This window comes from Apus apus, chromosome 2 (assembly GCF_020740795.1).
Source record: "Apus apus isolate bApuApu2 chromosome 2, bApuApu2.pri.cur, whole genome shotgun sequence".
In the NCBI taxonomy this organism is placed as follows: Eukaryota; Metazoa; Chordata; class Aves; order Apodiformes; family Apodidae; genus Apus; species Apus apus.
Window position 1 is genome coordinate 65,725,320 of NC_067283.1, and position 20,418 is coordinate 65,745,737.

The following is a 20,418-nucleotide window of genomic DNA, read 5'->3' on the forward strand; positions in this document are numbered from 1 at the left end:
CCATCAGCAGCTCCAGGCACTGTCACTAGAGGAAGCTGAGGCCCTTGCCCCTCTCAGCAGATGGCTCTGGGCTATCCAGCAAGGAGCAAACCCTGACCCATTCCTGTCAGTCCATTTGGAGCATGGTTTAGTCAGAGATTGAAGACCATTTCTGGAATGCTCCATCTCCTACAGAGCTGTTACTACACGGCTGCAGGGCCCACATCTCCTGTTCTCAACAGGACCTTACGCAGGGAATTACGTTTCCCCCCCCTTTCAGAAAGCTACAGGAACAAGGTTTGAAGCATATCAATTTCACTATGATACAAAGCTGACAGGTTAAAAGTTAATGGCCTATTTTTGTGTTACATTTTCACAAAGTAAGGCTGAAGCTGTCTATTCCCCTGATAATTCTTACAAGGGGCTTATTTGCAAATGGTGGAAAAATTACCACACCAACATGCTAATGGGAACAGTCAGCTATCAGCATAACTTGGTGTGATGTCTATAGTCACCACAGCACTGAGAACAGCAGCTGTTACCGAGGCAAACAGCTGAAATAAAAGAGGAAGAAAGGCAGCTTGCAAATAACTGCCTCTGCTAGTCAAAATGGCTCTTAATACTCTTTGTATAAAGATACACTATTGTTAACATCTGCTTGAAGTTAATCTGAGGAGTTGTTTGCAAATTGCAGTGCTGGTAAGCACCTGCTGCTATAGGATAGATGAACTTTTGCAGGCATATAACATGATATTTTATTCTCAGAAGCTCTCACACCCACTGCCCTATACAGAACAGAAATGAATGGACTTTGTGAAGGACACTTTAGTTGTAATTGGATAGGACTATACACAAGTATTGCCAGACACCAGAACAGTCTGGTTCAGATATATTCTAGAGCCTGAGGGTCTAAGTGGTCTTGGAAGTGTGACTAAGGAAGGCAAACCAATTGTCAGTGATTTAGGTTGGTAACCTGGAGGCCTGTGTATTAATATGCATCAAAACTAATAAAACCAGAAAGTTCCTGGAACCACTTCACTAGGTTCATTTTAAAACTGCCCTTTGCATCAGCGTGTTTGAGTGCAGCACAGGTCCCATCTTCCAGGCATGGAGGGAATGCAAGAAGTGCAACATGTTTTCTGCATTTGCTGTTCACCTTTGTGCTTTCTGTTCCTTTGTTAGAGTTTTCCTGAGCCACTCTTCCCATGAAGAATTTCACTGCACTTCAATGTTCTAATTCAGTCAGGTAAATCAAAATGGCAAAGAAAACAAGCCAAAAGAGGGAGCCCTTCTTTACAACAAGTCTATGTACACTTTCTTAGTAGTGAGACTTGTCTCTCTTTTCCATGCTGTTCAATTTCAATCGGGGATGGTCCTATTGAATGTGTCCATGCCATAAGACTGTAGATATGCAGTCGATCAGTTAGTCCCTCCCTGTACTTTAGTGACTTTTTTTCCTTTTGATTTGTCCTTCAATTTTTTTTTGTGGCCTAATTTATGATTGAAAGTGTTGGCAGTTTTCAGAATGGTCATAGATGTTCAGATATAATTGAAAATATCGTGATGCTCTGTTAGCTTGCATAGCTGTAACTCAGGTTGTAAACTAGACAAGAATTTGTCATGCAGGTGAAAAGTTAACAACAGAGGCTCAGTCATCTCTTATTTCTGTGACTGCACAAAATTAAGAGGAAAAGTGGGAAGGGTGAGTGAACTCCAAGTGTTTTCCAGGACCTTGTGACAGTTCCTGTTTGTTTGTTTTTTTAATTCAATCTAACTCCTAATCTTTGAGCTTAGTGGAGATAACCACTGACTTTGGTGGAGGGGCCAGGCTTGTAAAGAGAACAGCAGGCAGATGGGCAATATGAGTGCAAGGGAAATTTTTTTTTCATACTCTTGAAACTAAATCAAAGAACTAGCATGTCTTCACTCCTCAGGTCAAGGATTGAGATTTTTTACTAGACTTGTCTTCTCGTCAGTATTGCTCCAGATGGAAGGATGCAGGATCTGTGAATGGCCTTCAATTTGACACTTTAAGGAAGGAGACTGACAGAGTGCAAGCAGAATACCCAGACAGCTTGTACGTCCTTTTTACTCTAATGCATCTTTGCAGCCTGTGCAGAATTTAGTTGATGTTAATTCCAAGTGAACATGTGAGACTCACACACAAATTTCTGGAAAATCACAGCACTGTATTTGTGCAGGTGGAAGCAATAAGGTATGTTTGAAAATCAGATGTTGGTCTGGAATTTAGAAAAATTCTTATCTCAGACTACAAGTTATTAACCACCACCACTATTACTATTAATCTTCTGCCATAAAGCATACATTATTAATAACTGCCAGTTCACACTGCACTGTGAATGGTGAGTGCCATTTCTGAGTATCTGAGTATTTTAAAAAGCCCTGCAAATGCAATGCTCGTAACTCTGGATAACCAGGACAGAGTGGATTCAGTTGCTATGGTTGCAGGCAACAGACAGGGAAGATCTCTGTTGCACCTCAGGCAGCAACAACTGATTGAGCCACTAAATCCACTTACATTCATTGTTTTAATTATAATAATTCACAGTTGTGCTGACTCTGCTGCAGGTAACATTACTGGCATTAGCAGAGGCAGGAAGACAGGCAATGGAAATCAAAGGTCCAGTGAAGAAGTTGTCCCTAGCCTAAAACAATAACCTATAACTACTAAGTATCTAAGCAGAAATGCTTTGAGTTAAATGAATCCATGCAACAAGGAAATGTCTCTAAAAGCAGCCTACATCAATTCCAGTATATCTTGACAATAAGTGATAATTCCAAAAGGGGATTCTTTTCCTTTCTTTTTGTTTGATCAAAAAGATTTAATAGCATAGAAAAGAGCCCTTTCCCTTAAGAGATCTTGGATCCTTTCAGAAACAATCAAACTGTGCCACTGCCTCAGTTTCATTACTCACCTTAGTACTGAGGATTCAACCAGTCTCTTGTGCAATGCAATTTTAATATCACTAATGTGACAAAGAATCTTACTGTGTCTTCATCACTAACATATTCCACAAACAGCTCCTTCAAATGCAACAGCACTTAAATCCTGAAGGTGCATATGCCAATAGAGGGTGAACACTAAGAGGTTAACTAATATTACTGCCTTTCCATGCTACTCTAACTAGGGTCATAATGACTAAGAGGTTTGAATGCAGTTACTCCAATGTGCCAGGCTTCTTTTTTTAAGTATGTCTGAACAGGAAAAAAAACAACCAACCAACCAAAAAAACATATGCATGTCAGTCCCTTTCTCATCATCTCGTCATCGATTTGGGATTACAGACCAGAACCAGTTTACTTTTTAAAGAATATCTATATTTTTAACTCATGTGAGATGTAGGAACCAGATGGATACTTTGCTGTTTCAGTTTAGCAGAAAGGGGTGGCATCATAAGTGGTTAAAAATATCCTCTGAGTCCAGCTAAGGAGTATCTATTTTCAGTAATGATTACCAGGGATGCATTTTTAACAACCTGTATCTCTTAACAAAGGTAGCCCATTAGAGAAGCTGTGACTCTGTAATCCCTGTCATTTTCCCATTGTATCTTCCCACCTAATAAATAAGTACTGGTGCAATGCACAGTATCTGTATAGCTAGCTAAATTAATCAGAACCAATCTAATTTTTCATAATGGTTCTTTTAAAACAGTCTCTGCTTTGCTGCAGAGAGGTGGGATCAGAGTGACACTCAGTGGCAATACAGAAAAACTCATTCTCAGTTTCTCAGATTCTAACATGTATTATTAGGATAAAATTTTAATCGGATCATTAGTAGTATTTTCTGTCTGTTTGATAATATTCTATGTAAGCATTATAATTCAGACCAAAAATGTACTTCTGATTATGCAAATGGAAAGACTGGATTACTTACTTTTCCAAGGCTCCTCATACTCATGACTGGTGTGTTGTAATGTCCTGCAATTGAAAAAAAAATAATTTAAAAATTAAAAAGAAATTTTTTAAAAATTGAAAAATTGAACTAAAAACTCAAATACTGAATTTCAGAATTAAGAGACTTGAATCACCATAGTTTTACATTCTGCTGTAATTTGAATCTTTGCAGATTACTTGAACAGTCTGAAGAACAGCATTTTACATCTTGCATACAATTTAACACTTTGCACATACATGTGACAGTTTGTGACCCTCCTCGTTGTTTGTGTTAGATCAAAACGTTTTCTATATGTTTCTGAATGCACACCAGTATAGGGCTAACTGCATTTGGTCCCTGAAAAAAAAGGAGACGTTTCCCCTTTTATGTCAGTAAACACTAGAATAAATTATGGAATCTACTCTTGAAGATTTTTAGCACCAGTCTTGACAAGCACTTGATAGAAATATTTTGGGTGCAGTAAGACAGCAGTGCGGACTGTCAGTCTTTCCAGCCCTGCCTGCTTTGGTGCAGGGAAAGATTCAGAGCATTACATTCAATGATGGTGCCAGAAATTCATCTGAGCCTGTGGCTGCCTAGAGTCACTCAAACCCACGGCATTCGGGGATGCTAATAAGTAAGAGTTCTCAAAGTGCAATGTTCCCTGAAGCACTGTCTGTAAAATGATTTCCATCCCTCTCAAACAGGGTCCTGTTGCATCGCCCGTGTCTATGCGGTCGGTTCTTACCGGCGGGTCATGCCTGTCCCCACCCCCGCCGCCGCCGCCGCCGCCGGGACCTCCCCCCCTCTTTGAGGCAGAAGCCGCCAAGGATGAAGGAACCGCATCTCGCTCGGCCCTCTTCGCAGAGCTTAACCAGGGAGAGGCAATAACCAAAGGTCAGGAGGAAAGTAATCACATTTTGGTCCTTGAGTCAAACTACATCAAGAGATGCCAGATGTATGAATCTAAGCTCCACCACATTTAAGCAGCTCATATTTTCTGAGGCTTACAGAGAGTCTCATGGACAAGACTGCTTGCCAAAACCTCCTTTAGAAGCAACAGCACACAAATATGTTCAGCATACCTGAAATTCCCACCTTTTATTTAGAGGCATCCATTTAATTTTAAGGTAACCAAGCTGGACATCTTCAATCCCCAGCAGCTGGTGCACATCTAAGTTTCAATTGCAATAAAAATGTAACCCCCTTTCTGATTCACATTCAGTGTGCCCATAGGTGAAAAGGTCTGGCTCACAGATGAATGTGGAGTACAACAGTAAAGCTTCTTGCATTAATACTGGACAGTTGTAATTAAAGTGGATGCCTGTGAGTTTAAATACCTATGATTGATGTATCTGCCCTTCATGCTGCAGGGATAGGTCAAATATTGTCCTGAATTAGAAAAAGAATCTCATTTTTATGAATGGAAAAATATTATAAACCAAGCTCTCAGAGCTCGCTACAGATGGAGAGGAACTAGAAGACAGCATTTGCTCTTGAAGATCCTAAGATAGCCCATCCACAGTAAAAGAGGTTTTATATTAACATCTAAAAATTTGTAGGCAGGCAAATCTAGAGGGAATAAAAAAATGTAAATTCAGATAAAAATTTAACACCACTAAAAGGAAACCTTTTCTGCTTAGATATTAACACCTTTAGTACTGGAAAACAGCTTCTCTTTCATAAACACCCTTTATTTTTTTTTTAGGGCTTCGACATGTCTCTGATGACCAGAAGACCCACAAGAACCCCAGCCTACGTGCCCAAGGTCCTTCTGTTCGTTCTCCAACAAAAAGTCATACTCCAAGTCCCAACTCTCCCAAGAATTCCCCACAGCAGAGCCATGCCCCTGTCTTGGAGCTAGAGGGAAAGAAGTGGAGAGTGGTGAGTCCCAGTCACACCTCTGAACTGAACATCTTGCAAAAGGCTGTTGATGACCATGGTGAAACAAATTCGAGTTGCAACTAAAACAGGCTGAGTCTTGCATTGCTCCACCTTGCTACAATTTAGCTGTTACTAATTTGTAGCATCTATAGTTAATTAATTTATCTCTGAGAATCACATACTAATTCATCTGAACTGGAAAATGTCAGAAGCAACATATAAATTCCTTGCAAAATCTGACAGTCCCCCAGAAACAAGTCTGGTGGAGAACTCCAGCTAAAATCCCCTCTTGCAGGCCATTAACGCAATTGAGAGCTAATAGTATTATCACAGAACACTTTCTCCAGCTTTGTTAATCAACAGAATTATACATTTATTTTTCATCTCCCATTCCATACAAGCACGTCTCCCATGCCTTAAAAGTAGAGAAGCGTTACCTTTTGCTCAATCTACAGATGGAAAAGAGGTATTTGTTTGAAGTTTGGGAGTTAATTTATATAGGCAAATATGAAAAAATAATGTGAGTGAAAATTCACATGATTGAGTTGGTTAAAAAAGGGAGGGAACAATATGCAATTTAGTCATGCAGAAGGTTATACACACAGTCATTACTGTGGATCTGAGTTTGCACAAGGTGCAGTCACAGTTTGCCTGTGTTATGTTGCTTTAGTGTTATAGTACCTGGAACATTCCTTGTGGATTGCTAGGCTTTCTTTGACATCCACAGAGTGTAAATGTCCTTCCACACATCATAATGAAAGGAAATTTCTTCACCCGTTATTCCTTATTGTACATGGTAATGGCTGCACCTATTCATAATGTGCTGGATAGACCATTCTACAACATTTAGGGGAGCAAAAAACTTGCTCTGTTCTTCAAGGTGCCAGTCTAAGTTGGATGGGAACCAAACAACAGGTTTTTGAGTGCATTTTTATATTGTTGTGATGTCTTTTCTATACAATTAATGGGTTTTGTCAGGGTCTGTGTTAAGTTCTTAAGTTCTGCAGCTCAGAAACACGTGTCATCTAAGGGTGAATTAGGTGAAATATCCCATCACCAAACAAGTTAGATTTTTAAGCCACAAGAAGGATATTGCTCTGTTGTAACTGAAGATGCAACAGCTTGAGCACAAGTTGTACTAAACTCTGTCTGACTGTTAGCTATTTAAAGGACAACCAATTAAATAAGCTTTCTTTTGAAATAGGAATATCAAGAGGATAAGAATGACCTGGTCATTAACAACACTGAACTCAAGCAAGTGGCCTACATTTTTAAGTGTAACAAATCTACGCTTCAGATAAAAGGAAAAATCAATTCAATTACTATTGGTGAGTGAATACTTCAGCTGGGCTTTAAATGCCAGTCTTGAAAAAACTGACTTACAGGATTAATAATGGATCTGAATCATGCCATCATTCCATTCACGTCAATAAATTGATTGTGTGAGTAAGTCTGCTCAGCTATGCAGTGTAAGACTGGGAATTCTCATAGTTAACGTAGCAGGTGTGCATATATTTACTTTTATCTTGCCTTTCTTATTTATTATTGCTTTGTTTTAGACAACTGTAAAAAGTTTGGCCTTGTGTTTGACAATGTTGTGGGAATCGTGGAAGTGATCAACTCCAGGGATATTCAGATTCAGGTAAGTACCTATTTGAGAAACAAAGACAGAGAACAAGCAGGAGGTGTAGGGGGAAAGCCCAAGGTATAACTACAAGCGATTTTAAAAACTCACAGGAGCACAACAAAAATGAGAGACTGACTAATCTAAACGAATCTTTATGTGCACTAAATTCATTAGAAAATGCATTAGAAAATACCTGTGAAAACTTTTGAGCTTCACTGAACAAACCTCACTGGGCCCAGTCCCTTCTCGTTCCCGTGAAGCTGAGAGATTTATACACTTTAAGAACTCCTACTTCTGGCCCTAATTTTCTTGCTTTCACGGTAAACAGCTCCTGGCACTTGAAAGTAGAGTGATGCTTGTGGAAGAAATTCTGGCAGTTAGCTAGTTGATTTCTAAGCCCAGAGAATGGTTACTTCTTTTTTTCTTATTTTGCCAGTGGAAATGTTAAAATAGACTGTCAAAGGACAACTAAATTACATTTAGTGTAGGTCCCAGGATGTCAAAAATGTCCCCTGCCAGCAACATGACACATTACATGAGTAAGTAATATAGTCACTTGCCTACAAATGTTTTTTCCTTTGGTAACTGGTAAGCAAAGCTTCATCAGAGATCACCTTCCTTCTTGTTCTTGTGACAAGAAAATATATGTATTTTAAATCCATATATTGCCCTCTTTGTTGGCATACTTGCCCTGTTCAAATTATAGACAATCTCCCTAACATTTACAACAGTTGACTCATCCCGCTGAAAGAGGCCTACCTATACCTACTCTAGTTCTCAGTTGTGTCCAACATACACGACCTAGTCTCAAGAAAGGATGTTAGGATATATTATTTTAAGTTAAAAAGAAATGAAATGTTAATTAAACTACACCAAACTGTCATTCTTCAAGGAAGGTGGGGTCTTTTGCTTAAAAGGCTATGCCTGCTGTATGACATTAAATGTAGGCAGTTCTGCTCCATGCCACCACAGAGAATAATAGCAAGATGGTTTTTTATGTTTTGAACCTCATGCAGGTGACTGACATTTCTACCAGCTGTGTATCATCTACTGATCTGTAACAAGCAGTTTTAATCATGATCTCTACGTATCTTCTTACAGGAGAGGTAGTTAGTTAAAGAAAAAGATCCCAGGCACTTATGAGTGGTTTTTTTTTTTCAATAACTAGATTATTTTTATCATCTCTGGAACTATTCATTAAAGCTGAAAAATTCACATGTAATGAACAGTGAATCCACAGCTTGTTAATACTCAAATAAAGGGGAAATACCTTTTCTAAGAATCAAAGTTCTTTTGATTAAGCCGGTTATATGTATAATTCATAAGGCTTCTATGCCATGAAACGGAGCGTAGTTCCACTTAAGAAGGCAGAGTCTCGTTGTATGCTGCTTGAATGAGGCAGCCTCTGCAGAGTTTGAGTATGCCAAGTGCTGAGCACTTCAGTTTTCTCAGTATTTTGAAGACCCAAGCGTATAATTTGCGAATACATGATATGTTAATGGAACAAATGTCAGTAAAACAATCCTACAGATTTTGCTACAAATAGTTACTTCAATGCCACATTGCTTGGCTCTCCTTTCCAGTGTTTGGGGTGGTTTTTTCTTGCCAGATGTTTGCAAAATTTATTAAACACATCCTCCTTTTGTTGTCTATTGCGTAAGAACCCATTAAAAAAATAATTATGATTTTAAGATGCTTTGATCACTACACAGATCAGACTTCAGGATCAGAGTGGGATGCAAGACTTGTTCTTTGCTGTTGCATTAAAGGAATTGAAACTGAAAATAAATTCTCAACTTGAGTGATGGGAGACACTCTTTCATTCACAAGTACATATCTATCACATGCTGTTACTGTTTTATGGGTCAGAATAGCCTCTCCCCTTTTGATACATTGTCCAGAGTATATTGCTGTCCCTGCTAGAGAATTAGGAGGAATTTCTACTAACAACCAGTGAGTCAGCCAGGTAGCCATGAAGAAATCTTTTACTTTCTACAATTGTAAATAAGAGAAGATTTCCCTTTCTCCCTAAGTAAATCCTGTGCCTGCTTTTAAAATGACATCAGAAATACCTTTAGAGATTTAATTAAATTGCTCAGTACTTTTGTATAACTGTAGCTTGCCTGAAGGGGATAAAAACCCGTTCCTACTGTACTCTGTAAAACCTGGAAGAGCTTTGAAGTCTCCAGAATGTATTACAAAACACCCGTTGAGTAGTACTGTACTTTGGGCTCTTTCATTTGCCCTTACTGGGTTGAAGTTGATGTGTTTGATTTCTTAACCTGTTCTCACCAATGAACAAGGTGAACACCACCTAAATATCTGCACAAAACTGTCACTGAAATTAGAGAGAATCAGGGAAGCACTTTCATCAAATTGGATTTCAAAGTTTGCTGTATAAGTTTGCTATTGTGTATAGAACTTTATTAACACCACCAAGAATTTTCACAGTGTCTAACAAATCAAATATAAGCATCAAGCAGGCAGCTGACACACAGATCAGATGTTGGTGGCCAAAATTAGAGCTGGCAGGCAATGAGGATTTTATTAACAGTATCTTTGTGTGCATTTTAAGATTTGATATTAAGCAGACTTTATTTTGCAGGTGATGGGGAAAGTGCCAACCATTTCTATTAACAAAACAGAAGGCTGCCACATCTACCTCAGTGAGGAATCATTAGACTGTGAGATTGTGAGTGCCAAGTCATCCGAGATGAACATCCTCATCCCCCAAGATGGTGATTATGTGAGTGAGATATTTTTGAAGCTTTGCTTCCACTTCCCCACTAGTCTTGGTAGCTAATAGCATTTAAACTGTTAGGAAAGAAACTAACATGCAACACATATTAGGTCACCAAAAAATTATCCAAAACTATTTAAGTTCTATGTAACGATATCTCAGCTATCTGTGTAGGAAGAACTCTTATTTTCTGGGGCACAAAGTAATTTCAAAGACCAGACACGAGGTTATTTCTTTCCATTTTGATAGATAATGGCTTAATCTCCTATCCATTTAATTTTCTTTTTTGATATCTAAACATAATCTCCAAAGAAATTCAGTTCACAAAAGAGCACTCAAGCCTGAAGATGATGCTAAAACTGAGATAAATATAATTCTACTGCTGTTGAAATAATACAGCATAATATACTTGCTTTTTCTAAAGCTGTTGATACCTGGGTAGCATCTGTAGTACTTTCTAGTGTTTTCAACACGTCCTTAATAGCTTCTTAAACGTGCATTTTCTTAGCTCTTTTTCTGTTCTACTAAGACTTTCACACCGTGACCACCAGCATTTCTAGTAAAGTCGTGCTCTGTCACTTCACACACTAGCAAGGGATCATGCAGGGAAAGCATGTTAGTTTCCTAATTTCCTTAACAGAGCAGTGTTGAAATTGCACTGTATGGCCATAGACAGTGCTTAAATTTCTCAAAATTCTTTTGGGCTGGAATTATTGTATGGTAATGGGGTTTAGGCTTTATAAAAGAAAACATGTAACAAGAGAATTCTCATGCTTCACCTTTCCAAATGTGACTGCTGGATGCCCAGGTTCAGATAACTAAAAAAGAAATCATATTCAGTGGATGCATAGTCAACTATTCCTGAAAAAAAACCTATCCTTTTTATCAGTCTCACCTCAAGTCACTGTATCATCTGAAGTTACTGGCTAGCAAAACACTTACTGGAGGTCTCAACAAAAAAACCCTTCTCTTCACATCTTTTTTTTTTTATGGGAAACAAAGACAGACCCAACACCATCTCCCACCCTTTCACCAAATATACAGAATGGAAGGAGACTTTCTTTGATGTTCTGCTCTGATTTTTGTACCCCACAAAGGATGCTGCGTCTTCTGAAGGGTACCACATTTAAAATTATAGTGGTGGGGCTTTTAAAAATTTTATTCTTCCGTATTTTAATACTGCTTTTGTCCTTAAAATTAGTCTCCTCACTAAATCTCTACATCTAAATCCTTTCTGCTGTCTTCCAGCCCAGACACTGATGGAATCTGAAGTCATTTCTGACATGGGGCTTATTTACTTTGTTGGTCCAAATAATGGTGTGAGAGGGATTATTGCAAAGTAGTAGCATACCAAGGCTATTTGAAACTGGGCAGCAATAAGGCTTTTTCCTGTGTGGCATTGTAAAATAGCTTCCTAGGGTAATGAAGAAGGCTTCTCACTAATCCTGGCATGTCTGAGCTATCAATGCTTTCTCAGTCATGTAGCACTAATAGTATTCCACCAGTTTTCATAAGGTATCTTCTGTTTATTTAACTATCATTGTTGCTTTTGTCTCTTACCAGAAAGAATTTCCGGTTCCTGAACAGTTCAAGACAGCATGGGATGGATCTAAATTGGTCACTGAACCTGCAGAGATTGTGGGTTAACTTCCTAACGCCATACAGCACTTGCTGACCGTGACCAGACCACAGCCAGCATAAACAAAGCAGTAATGTAAAGAACTAGAAGTAGCAGTAGTTCATACTGCTGTGATAGGCCTTCAAGCATTAGCTCTGCATGCTAGAAACAATAACACATCTGGCACGCTTTTGTTAGGCATCCCAGTATTTTTCACTTTTCCACAGTTTGCCTTCACATACAATTTTAATTCTCAATTATGTCATGTGAATGTAATGGATTTAAGCCCCCACCCTCTAGTCACATCATTGGTTTGAAATACTGTATACATTAAGCCAAAATACTGCATGATACACTCTGTTATCATCTTGCTTCAGTGCATTCCTTTTTCTGTTTCTGCTAATCAAAAACAGCATTAAGACTTTAAGATGTTTATTTTAAAACAATTCCTGTATGATGCAGTAAAAATGTACCCCTAGAAAGTATGCAGTTCCTTGTAGTTCTGTGGCAATCATAATGGGTTTTGTTTTAAACAAGCAAAAAAGGACAACTTTCAGCAATATGTTTTGCTAACATAAGATTAAAAAAAACCACACAGGTATTTTAATCAAACACTTTTGTAATATGTATTATTAGAAGATCTCTGTGCTTTCTGTGAGTTAAGATTTTATTATGGTCCACAGACTTGCTGTCACCCTCTCATTTCTTGCCAATTAGTAATTCTAAGCTAAAACCTTGCAGCAAATCACTTGAAGGTTTTCTGCACCCTGGATTTCTTTTTTTTTTTTTTGTGAAATAGTCTCTCATTCTTTAAAATTTCACATTGTATCTTGCATCCTACTCCAAAAACGGAGAGAAGCATATATGTCAGGTACCAGCTAGTTTCCTTACCAACAATGTTCCTTTAAAATACTGCTAATTTTAGCTCATATTCATGAAAAATATCTTCCTGTTTCTTTCCCACATTTGTAGGACTTCTTAAATTTCAAATATGTGCACAAAGCAAAGCCATAGATTTATGTTATACTAATTCTGAGCCCAAATAAAGGGGTAATTTCCTGTTTAGCCCTTTGATTCTACTTTATAGTCCCTATTGTACATGTTTTTTTAACAAAGGTGGAGTGTTATACACATTTGTACTATTTCAGCACATAGTACAAATAAAATTTTAAGTTTTAAAAGTTGACTTAGGTTTTTGATCACTTGTAATACTTTGTAACAGTGAAATCACAGTGAGATGCTTGCAGAGCTAGTTACAAGCTAAATTTTGTGCCTAATTTACCTTCAAAGTACATGAATTCTTGAGGGTTTTTAAGTATATCTTTGATTGTAAACCCTATACAATACAACCAGTAGTGCTCATTCCGTAAGGTTTTGCTATCTGATGTTTAATCTATGTGTATAATGTGTTTGCTTTAATATATACCATTTTTTCAACAGTAAACTTCTTATGAAATAAAAAGGAAAATGTACTTGTTTAAATACAAAGTTTTTCAGAGCTTGCTCCATTGCAGTGTTTGTCCTCTACGCTTTCTCCTTCTTAACTGCTGTTAGAAAAAATTGATCGGGAAAAAAGTAGCTCATCTTCCCAGTTCATTAAATAGTATCACTTTTGCTGCTATAGTCCACTTGACAGTGAATAGTGGGCATTCTGCATGCCAGCAGATAAGCCTGAAGTTTCTCACATATGACGTCAGTGACAGCCAGAAAATTAAGCTTTTAATGATTCAGGGACACCTGTATCTTCCATAGATTATATCTAGGGAGATGATCATGACCTGGTGCAAGTTTATAAGGTTTGCCTTCTATTTTAGCTTCTCCCATAATTTTCCAATATGTCTTTGGATGGGTCCCTCCTACATTAACAAACCAGAAGCAATCCACTCCATATTTCACTTGGATGTGCTTCACATCTGAAAAATGGGAATCGCCTACTTGTCATGATAAAAAAATTGTTGAAGGATTGTTTAATCCTTAAATCATAATCATAATTCCTTCCTAACACTCCTGTTCTTGCAACATGCAAGACCCAAGTACATTTTTTTCACTAGTTTCTTAACAGGAGGAAGTCTTATGCAGTAACAGTGCACATCTGACAGTCTGAACACACCCAACAACTTTGACAGAAGGCAGAGGTTTAAAAAGCAAGGAAGAAGGCGTTGCACGGACAGACCCAAGGTAATTGCTTCAACTGGAGAAAAGGCTAACAAGTCCATGTATTATTGGACTTCAGAAAAAAACAAAAAGAAAAACAGGAGACAGACTTTTCAAAATATGCAATCAGCTTTTATGCAGTACCCTCAGTCAGCCATATGACCAAAAAAAAATAAAATCTATAACCAGTTTTTGTCAGTTCTGGTCCTCATAAAACATACTTGTCATACATTTCCAGTGGGTTGAACGGTTTTTCTCCCCTGCAACCTGTTTTAACCTCAAAAATACAACGGAGTGCTAAATAAAAAAAATAAATCTAAGGTTCTGATTCACCCTACATGAATTTGTGTAAAAGTGAAAGTTAAAAACTCATTTTCTGAAAAATCAAGTATATCTCGAGATAGAAGTTGACAACAAGCTGCAGAGTGATGATTTGATGAGTCATCTCAACCATGATCAATTATGTCCACCAAGACTTAAGCAGCAAGTTTGATCTGTGCCTAATGGTTGACTCCAGCAAGGAGTGAACTGCTAAATGCTGAGCATTCCTAAGGTCCTATTGATCACTTCTTTTTTACTGCATGCAATCACACAAGATACGGCCCTTGATTTCAGCTCTATACTGCACTAAAATTGTGGTTATGCACTAAATCAGTGCAACTCTCAAAACAGAAATCAGTGCTTTTGGCGCATTTATTGGTATGGAACAATCACATACGATGTAATTAGCCAATTTATTTTTATAAACCTTAATGGGACAAATATTCACTGGCATAGATGCTGTGAATCAGCCAATAAAGTACATGTAAAAGAGAAAGAGATTTTTTACTAAGTGTCCAAAAGTAAAAAGCCTTTTCCTATGAAAAGCTTCAATGGATCCCATACTTTCTTAAATAGAACCTCTGTAAAAGTACTGTTGAAGTACTCTGTATCAGTACCTCATGTAGTTCAGCAAGGGGAACTGCAAAGTCCTGCACCTGGGGTACAACCACCCCATGCACCAGTATATAGTGAGATGGATCATGGTTGAAAGGAAGAAGTCAGACAGGTGTTGTCAATGGGACAGAATCTAGTTGGAGGTCTGTGACTAGTGGACTCCCTCCGGGGTCAGTACTGGGACTGGTACTATTCAATACTTTCATCAACAACCTGGATGAGGGAACAGAGTGTGCCCTCAGCAAGTTTGCTGATGACACTAAACTGGGAGGAGTGGCTGACACACCAGAAGGCTGTGCTGCCATTCAGAGAGACCTGGACAGGCTGGAGAGTTGGGCAGGGAGAAATCGGATGAAGTTCAACAAGGGCAAGTGTAGAGTCTTGCATCTGGGGAAAAACAACCCCATGTACAGGCTGGAGACTGACCTGCTGGAGAGCAGTGCAGGAGAAAGGGACCTGGGGATCCTGGTGGACAGGAGGATGACCCTGAGCCAGCAGTGTGCCCTTGTGGCTAAGAAGGCCAATGGCATCCTGGGGTGTACTAGAAAGGGTGTGGTTAGTAGGTCAAGAGAGGTTCTCCTCCCCCTCTATTCTGCCTTGGTGAGGCTGCATCTGGAATATTGTGTCCAGTTCTGGGCCCCTCAGTTCCAGAAGGACAGGGAACTGCTGGAAAGAGTCCAGCACAGAGCTACAAAGCTGATGAAGGGAGTGGAACATCTCCCTGATGAGGAAGGGCTGAGGGAGCTGGGTCTCTTTAGCTTGGAGGAGACTGAGGGGCGACCTCATCAATGTTTACAACTACATTAAGGGCGAGTGTCTGGAGGATGGAGCCAGATTTTTTACAGTGATTTCCAGTGATAGGACAAGGCAATGGGTGCAAACTGGAGCATAGGAGGTTCCAGGTAAACATCAGAAAAAACTTCTTTACTGTGAGAGTGACAGAGCCCTGGAACAGGCTGCCCAGAGAGGTTGTGGGGTCTCCTTTCCTGGAGACATTCAAAACCCGCCTGGACACGTTCCTGTGTGATGTGCTCTAGGTGATCCTGCTCTGGCAGGGGGGTTGGACTAGATGATCTTTCAAGGTCCCTTCCAACCCCTAAGATTCTGTGATTTTGTGATATGCTGGGGGCTGTCCAACTGGACAGCAGATTGGCAGAAAAGGATCTGGAGGTCCTGGTGGTCACCAAGTTGAACATGACCCAGTGATGTGCCCCTGAGACAAAGAAGACTGATGGTATCCTGGCTTCATATGGACCATTGGCTCCATATGGGAGGTGATCCTTCCCCTCGTCTCAGCACTAGTGAAGCCACTGCTTGGAGTGCTGTGTCCAGTGCTGGGCTCCCCAGTACAAGAGAGACATGGACTTACTGGAGGGAGACCAGTGAAAAGCCTTGAAAATACTGAAGGGACTGGAGCAGCTCTCCCAGGAGGAAGCCTGGAGTCAGGGGAGATCTGTTAATGTCTATAAATACCTGAAGGGAGGGTGCAAAGAGGACAGAGCCAAGCTCGCCTCAGTGGTGCCCAGGGACAGGACCAGAGACAACAGGCACAAGCTGAAACACAGAAGGTTCTCTCTGAACATCAGGAAATACTTTTGCACTGTGAGAGTGACCAAGCGCTGGCACGGGTTGCCCAGAGAGGCAGTGGAATCTCCATCCTTGGAGCCATTCAAAAGGTGCCTGGACAGTCTTGTGCAACCAGCTGCAGGCACCACTGCTTGAGCAGGGGTTGGGGCAGATGGCCTCCAGACACCCCTGCCAACCTCAGCCCTTCCCTCACTCTGTGATACTTGCTTAGTCGTTTAGAATTTACTAAGAATTAGTAACCTCTAATTAGGAATGAGGTAGTGACTGCACGTGTCCGCCAGGTGGCAGGAGCTGGAAGACAGAGTTCGCGGAGGCTGCGTACGTGTTTGTCACAGCACTGGGACACTGCTCTCTAGAAGGCACTGCAAAACCAGCGAAAGGTTATTTTGGTTATGAAATTATTGTCTTGGTAAAAATGAGAAGGTTATATTGGGGTGAACGAGGAAGAAAAAACAGCAACGTGTTACCAATGATTAATTTGCTCTTCTCTTTTTTTGAACACTGCTAAGCATATCGCCATTAAAAGCATATTTCTAAACAAGTATCTGATTGAACTCAAAGGTGGTATTTAACAGAGCTATTGAAGATAAAGGGGTAATTAACTTCAGTACTGTGTTTGATAACCAGAAACCTTTTCAATGTCCTAGGGAACTGGGCACTTCCCAGTCCCATAGTTATTATCCAGACAAACCATTCTAATTATTGAGTCCTCAGTGTATCTGGATCTGCATTATTTCCTTCAGTGTTAATGTACTAAATGCATTTTCATAAACCTGTGCATCACATTTCTTCCCCAGAGATCAAGATGTATCCACTTGAAATCCTCCAGGTGCTCAACTCAGTATACACCCTAGTGCACTCTTCTGACAAGCTATTTGACTGGGCTCCCCCTAGAACGTGGAAGCAGCTGCCACTTTTTTCACAGACAAATGAAGGTGAATTTCACTGGATTGTACAATATGCTAGCAAGCAGCTCTGTTACCAAGAACATACAAGAGAGATTCAGTTCCCCTGCTGGAGGTGATCTAGGCCCACTGCTGTGAAAATATTGCCCACCAGTAGCTACCGCCCTCAGGAGTTGCCCATAAACAGGCCCCCGACAAATGAAACAGCCATTAGATAAAAATCACAAATAACACTCCCCAAGGAATGTTGTGACTACCAGAAAACAAGAACCAGTACCCTCTTTATGGTTGAAGTAACCCAGAAAAAGCTTTTTGGGTGCCAAATTCTTGCAGAAGAACAAAGAACACTCTCTACTCCACCACCCAAAACTCAGTGATCTTCTAGGCTTAACCCTGCTTCCCTAAGTCATGCTGCATGCCAGGGACCCTACGTAATCCCACTGACCACCAAAGACTCTTCTTCTCCAAACCCCTAGTTCCAGTGCTGCTTGAGGAGGAGGCACACAGGGAATTAGATAATGGGTAAGGCTTCTGAGTGCCACACTGCTGAGTCAAGTTATTTTCTGGTTCCACTTCACATTCAAACAAGGTCAAGGTAAAAGGCAAATAAAGGTATTTACACACAACTCACTATACAGACAGTAGTGGTAAACAGGCAACCACACTAAAAATCTATGTATCCCAAGAAAAAAGTGGAAAAGTTCACTTTTCTCCAGCTTTGGCCTTTTTATCAACTGTGGCCACTAGGATGCTGTTCTCTGTCTTACTACACTTGAAGTTGTATCTATTAGAAAGAAAATGCCTCTCAGTGAGCCATGATAGCTTTTAGAGCCCATCTCTTCTTCAAAATCCTCAGCTGGATGAGTCAGATTGCTTTCAGAGTGAAAGAATAAAATTTATTTAATCTGGGAGACAGTTGTGCCATTTTTCTACACTGAAATAGGTTTTACTCTATAGTTCTGTAAATGTATACATTTGTTTTTCGGCTCAAATTTCACCTTCCGTACTTGCTCCAACAAGGGAGAAAGTTCTCACTCCTTGGTGACCTGGTCTGTATGTTTCAGTAGTGAAGAATATCTTTAATCAACATTTGCATTTAATTTCACTCTGTACTTATACATACTTGATACAAATGTGTAAATAGCATTAATATATGTAGGCTTCTGGGCACAACGGCAATTCACCACTTTGGAATGACAAGAAGTTGCTGTTGATTAATGTCCAACAACTCTCATCCAAGGACTTTTTAAAAGAGCTATTATCAGCACACTTCAGCATGATGCAGGAGATGTGATCTCCATTCCTCAAGCAAAGGAAAGAATTAAACTTCAGTTTCATACAACCAGATGAATGCTTCAGCAATTCCATGGTTTTAAAAATTGTTTAAAACCCTGACTTGAAAACAGGATGCTAGAATGCATAGATATATCTCTGTAGCTTTGAACAGTTGGATTTACAGCTACCAAAAAAACCCCTGAGCAAGAGTGACAGAGCAGGCTTTTCAGCATTACCTAAATTTAAAGAGCTTAAGATGGGATTCTAGATTCCCCTTAAGCCTTAGCTATTGCAGTATCAGCTTTTAGGTGCTTACCTCCTTCTTTTGATCCAGTTAAAACACCTCCCACCTCCTCTTGCCTAAATCTCATTCCTAGAGAAGAGGGTATTTAACTGCCAATGCATTCAACCACTTGCTGTCATCAACTGGTACAATTAACTACCCACAATAACCTCCCTTTCTGACTCTGCTCACAATAGAAAGCCAAGTAAAGTAGGAAGAAATCAGTGCTGCTGAGGATTTTAGGTATTCCCACAACGTGTGGCAATCTGACACAGCAATGAAACAGACCCTTTGTCACCAAAAGCCAAAGCTGCAAGTTCCCCACCCCTGGCAAGCACCTCTATCATATGCATCCCAGAACAGAATAATCTGAATGCCTGCAGAACTGGTGGGTTATTTTTTTAAGGCAGAAGAATGAAAAACCAATGACTGAAAAATTTGGGAATAAAGAAATGCTACATTGTCTCTGCTACCTGTTAGTCCCCTTCTCTCTACTGCCAGTGACTCCAAACAACCTCTAGTACCCAGCATAATTGCACAGTGAGTTCTACCTTGTTATGCCTGTGTAATGCTGCTGGTGACCCTAAAATGTACGTGAGTGGCAGCATTAGGTGATGCCTACGAGATCCTGTAATTGTACCTTAGGATCTGACCTGGCTTGCAAAACCTTGTTGACACACACACAACCTCACCAAAGACGCCTGACACCATTTGGTCCTGAAGGGTTTGTGGTGAAAACCCAACTTAAAAAAAACCTAAATAGACTGTAGCTAATTAAGGAAGAAGTGAAATATCACAAAGGAAGAAGCTCTGTTACTTTTACTGTCAGTTTTCCAAGCTAGTTTTTCTATTAAGAATTAATAGCTAGCTTAATACCATGTTTTCTTCTGTACACTTGCCTACCTTCCTTCCTTTCCCTCTTTCATTCTTCATTGTCCCTCCTAATCATGCTAAAACTTGCCGTTTCCCAAATAATTTACCCATATTGATTTCACAAAACACTTGCCAGTGTAATTAGAACCATATCTATGCAATGTGTCCCAGCACCTAAAATAACTGCATTTAATTAAGATGGTGCAGGTTATTTGCTAAATATTTTGTCAATTCGCCTCAGTTTATCTATATAAGAGAGACACACTGCAGAGACTACTTCAGCTTTTAAATCGGGTACAGTTACATGGGGAAATAATGTGTCTCTTTTAGTTTAACTGAGAGAAGGAGAAATTTAATGGGTTGTTTTGGGTTTTGTTTTTTCTTCAGCTGTGCTATTTGCTGTATTAAAATAGGGAAACACTCCATTTTTTACAGTACATATTACTAGTTCATTCAGCATGGAGCTACGCTAACATCTGCCCTGCAGAACTTCTTGTCTGATTGAGATGCTTAAGAGTACATAGGAACCTTAAAACTTAATTTGGAGAACTGTGTTTAAGTCACTGTAAGGCTCCTGGCTCTTCGCTTGATGCTTCTGCACAGGAAGAACATAGAAGTTACAGGAGACAGGATGAAAAGGGAGGGACGGAAAAGGAAGCCAC

The 20,418-nt window shown here is 39.7% G+C and overlaps 1 protein-coding gene across 4 annotated transcripts in view; it reads left to right on the forward strand.

The window, feature by feature from the left end:
* Window positions 1-13,231, forward strand: part of CAP2 (cyclase associated actin cytoskeleton regulatory protein 2) — a 70,443-nt gene extending 57,212 nt beyond the window's left edge. For all 4 annotated transcript variants that reach the window (XM_051611495.1, XM_051611492.1, XM_051611493.1 and 1 more), the window contains 6 exons: window positions 4,582-4,771; window positions 5,583-5,758; window positions 6,963-7,086; window positions 7,318-7,400; window positions 9,991-10,131; window positions 11,689-13,231. In XM_051611495.1, the coding sequence (XP_051467455.1) occupies window positions 4,582-4,771; window positions 5,583-5,758; window positions 6,963-7,086; window positions 7,318-7,400; window positions 9,991-10,131; window positions 11,689-11,772 (798 nt within the window). In that variant the 3' untranslated portion in view covers window positions 11,773-13,231. The remainder of the gene's footprint in view (window positions 1-4,581; window positions 4,772-5,582; window positions 5,759-6,962; window positions 7,087-7,317; window positions 7,401-9,990; window positions 10,132-11,688) is intronic.
* Window positions 13,232-20,418: the final 7,187 nt, after the last annotated feature.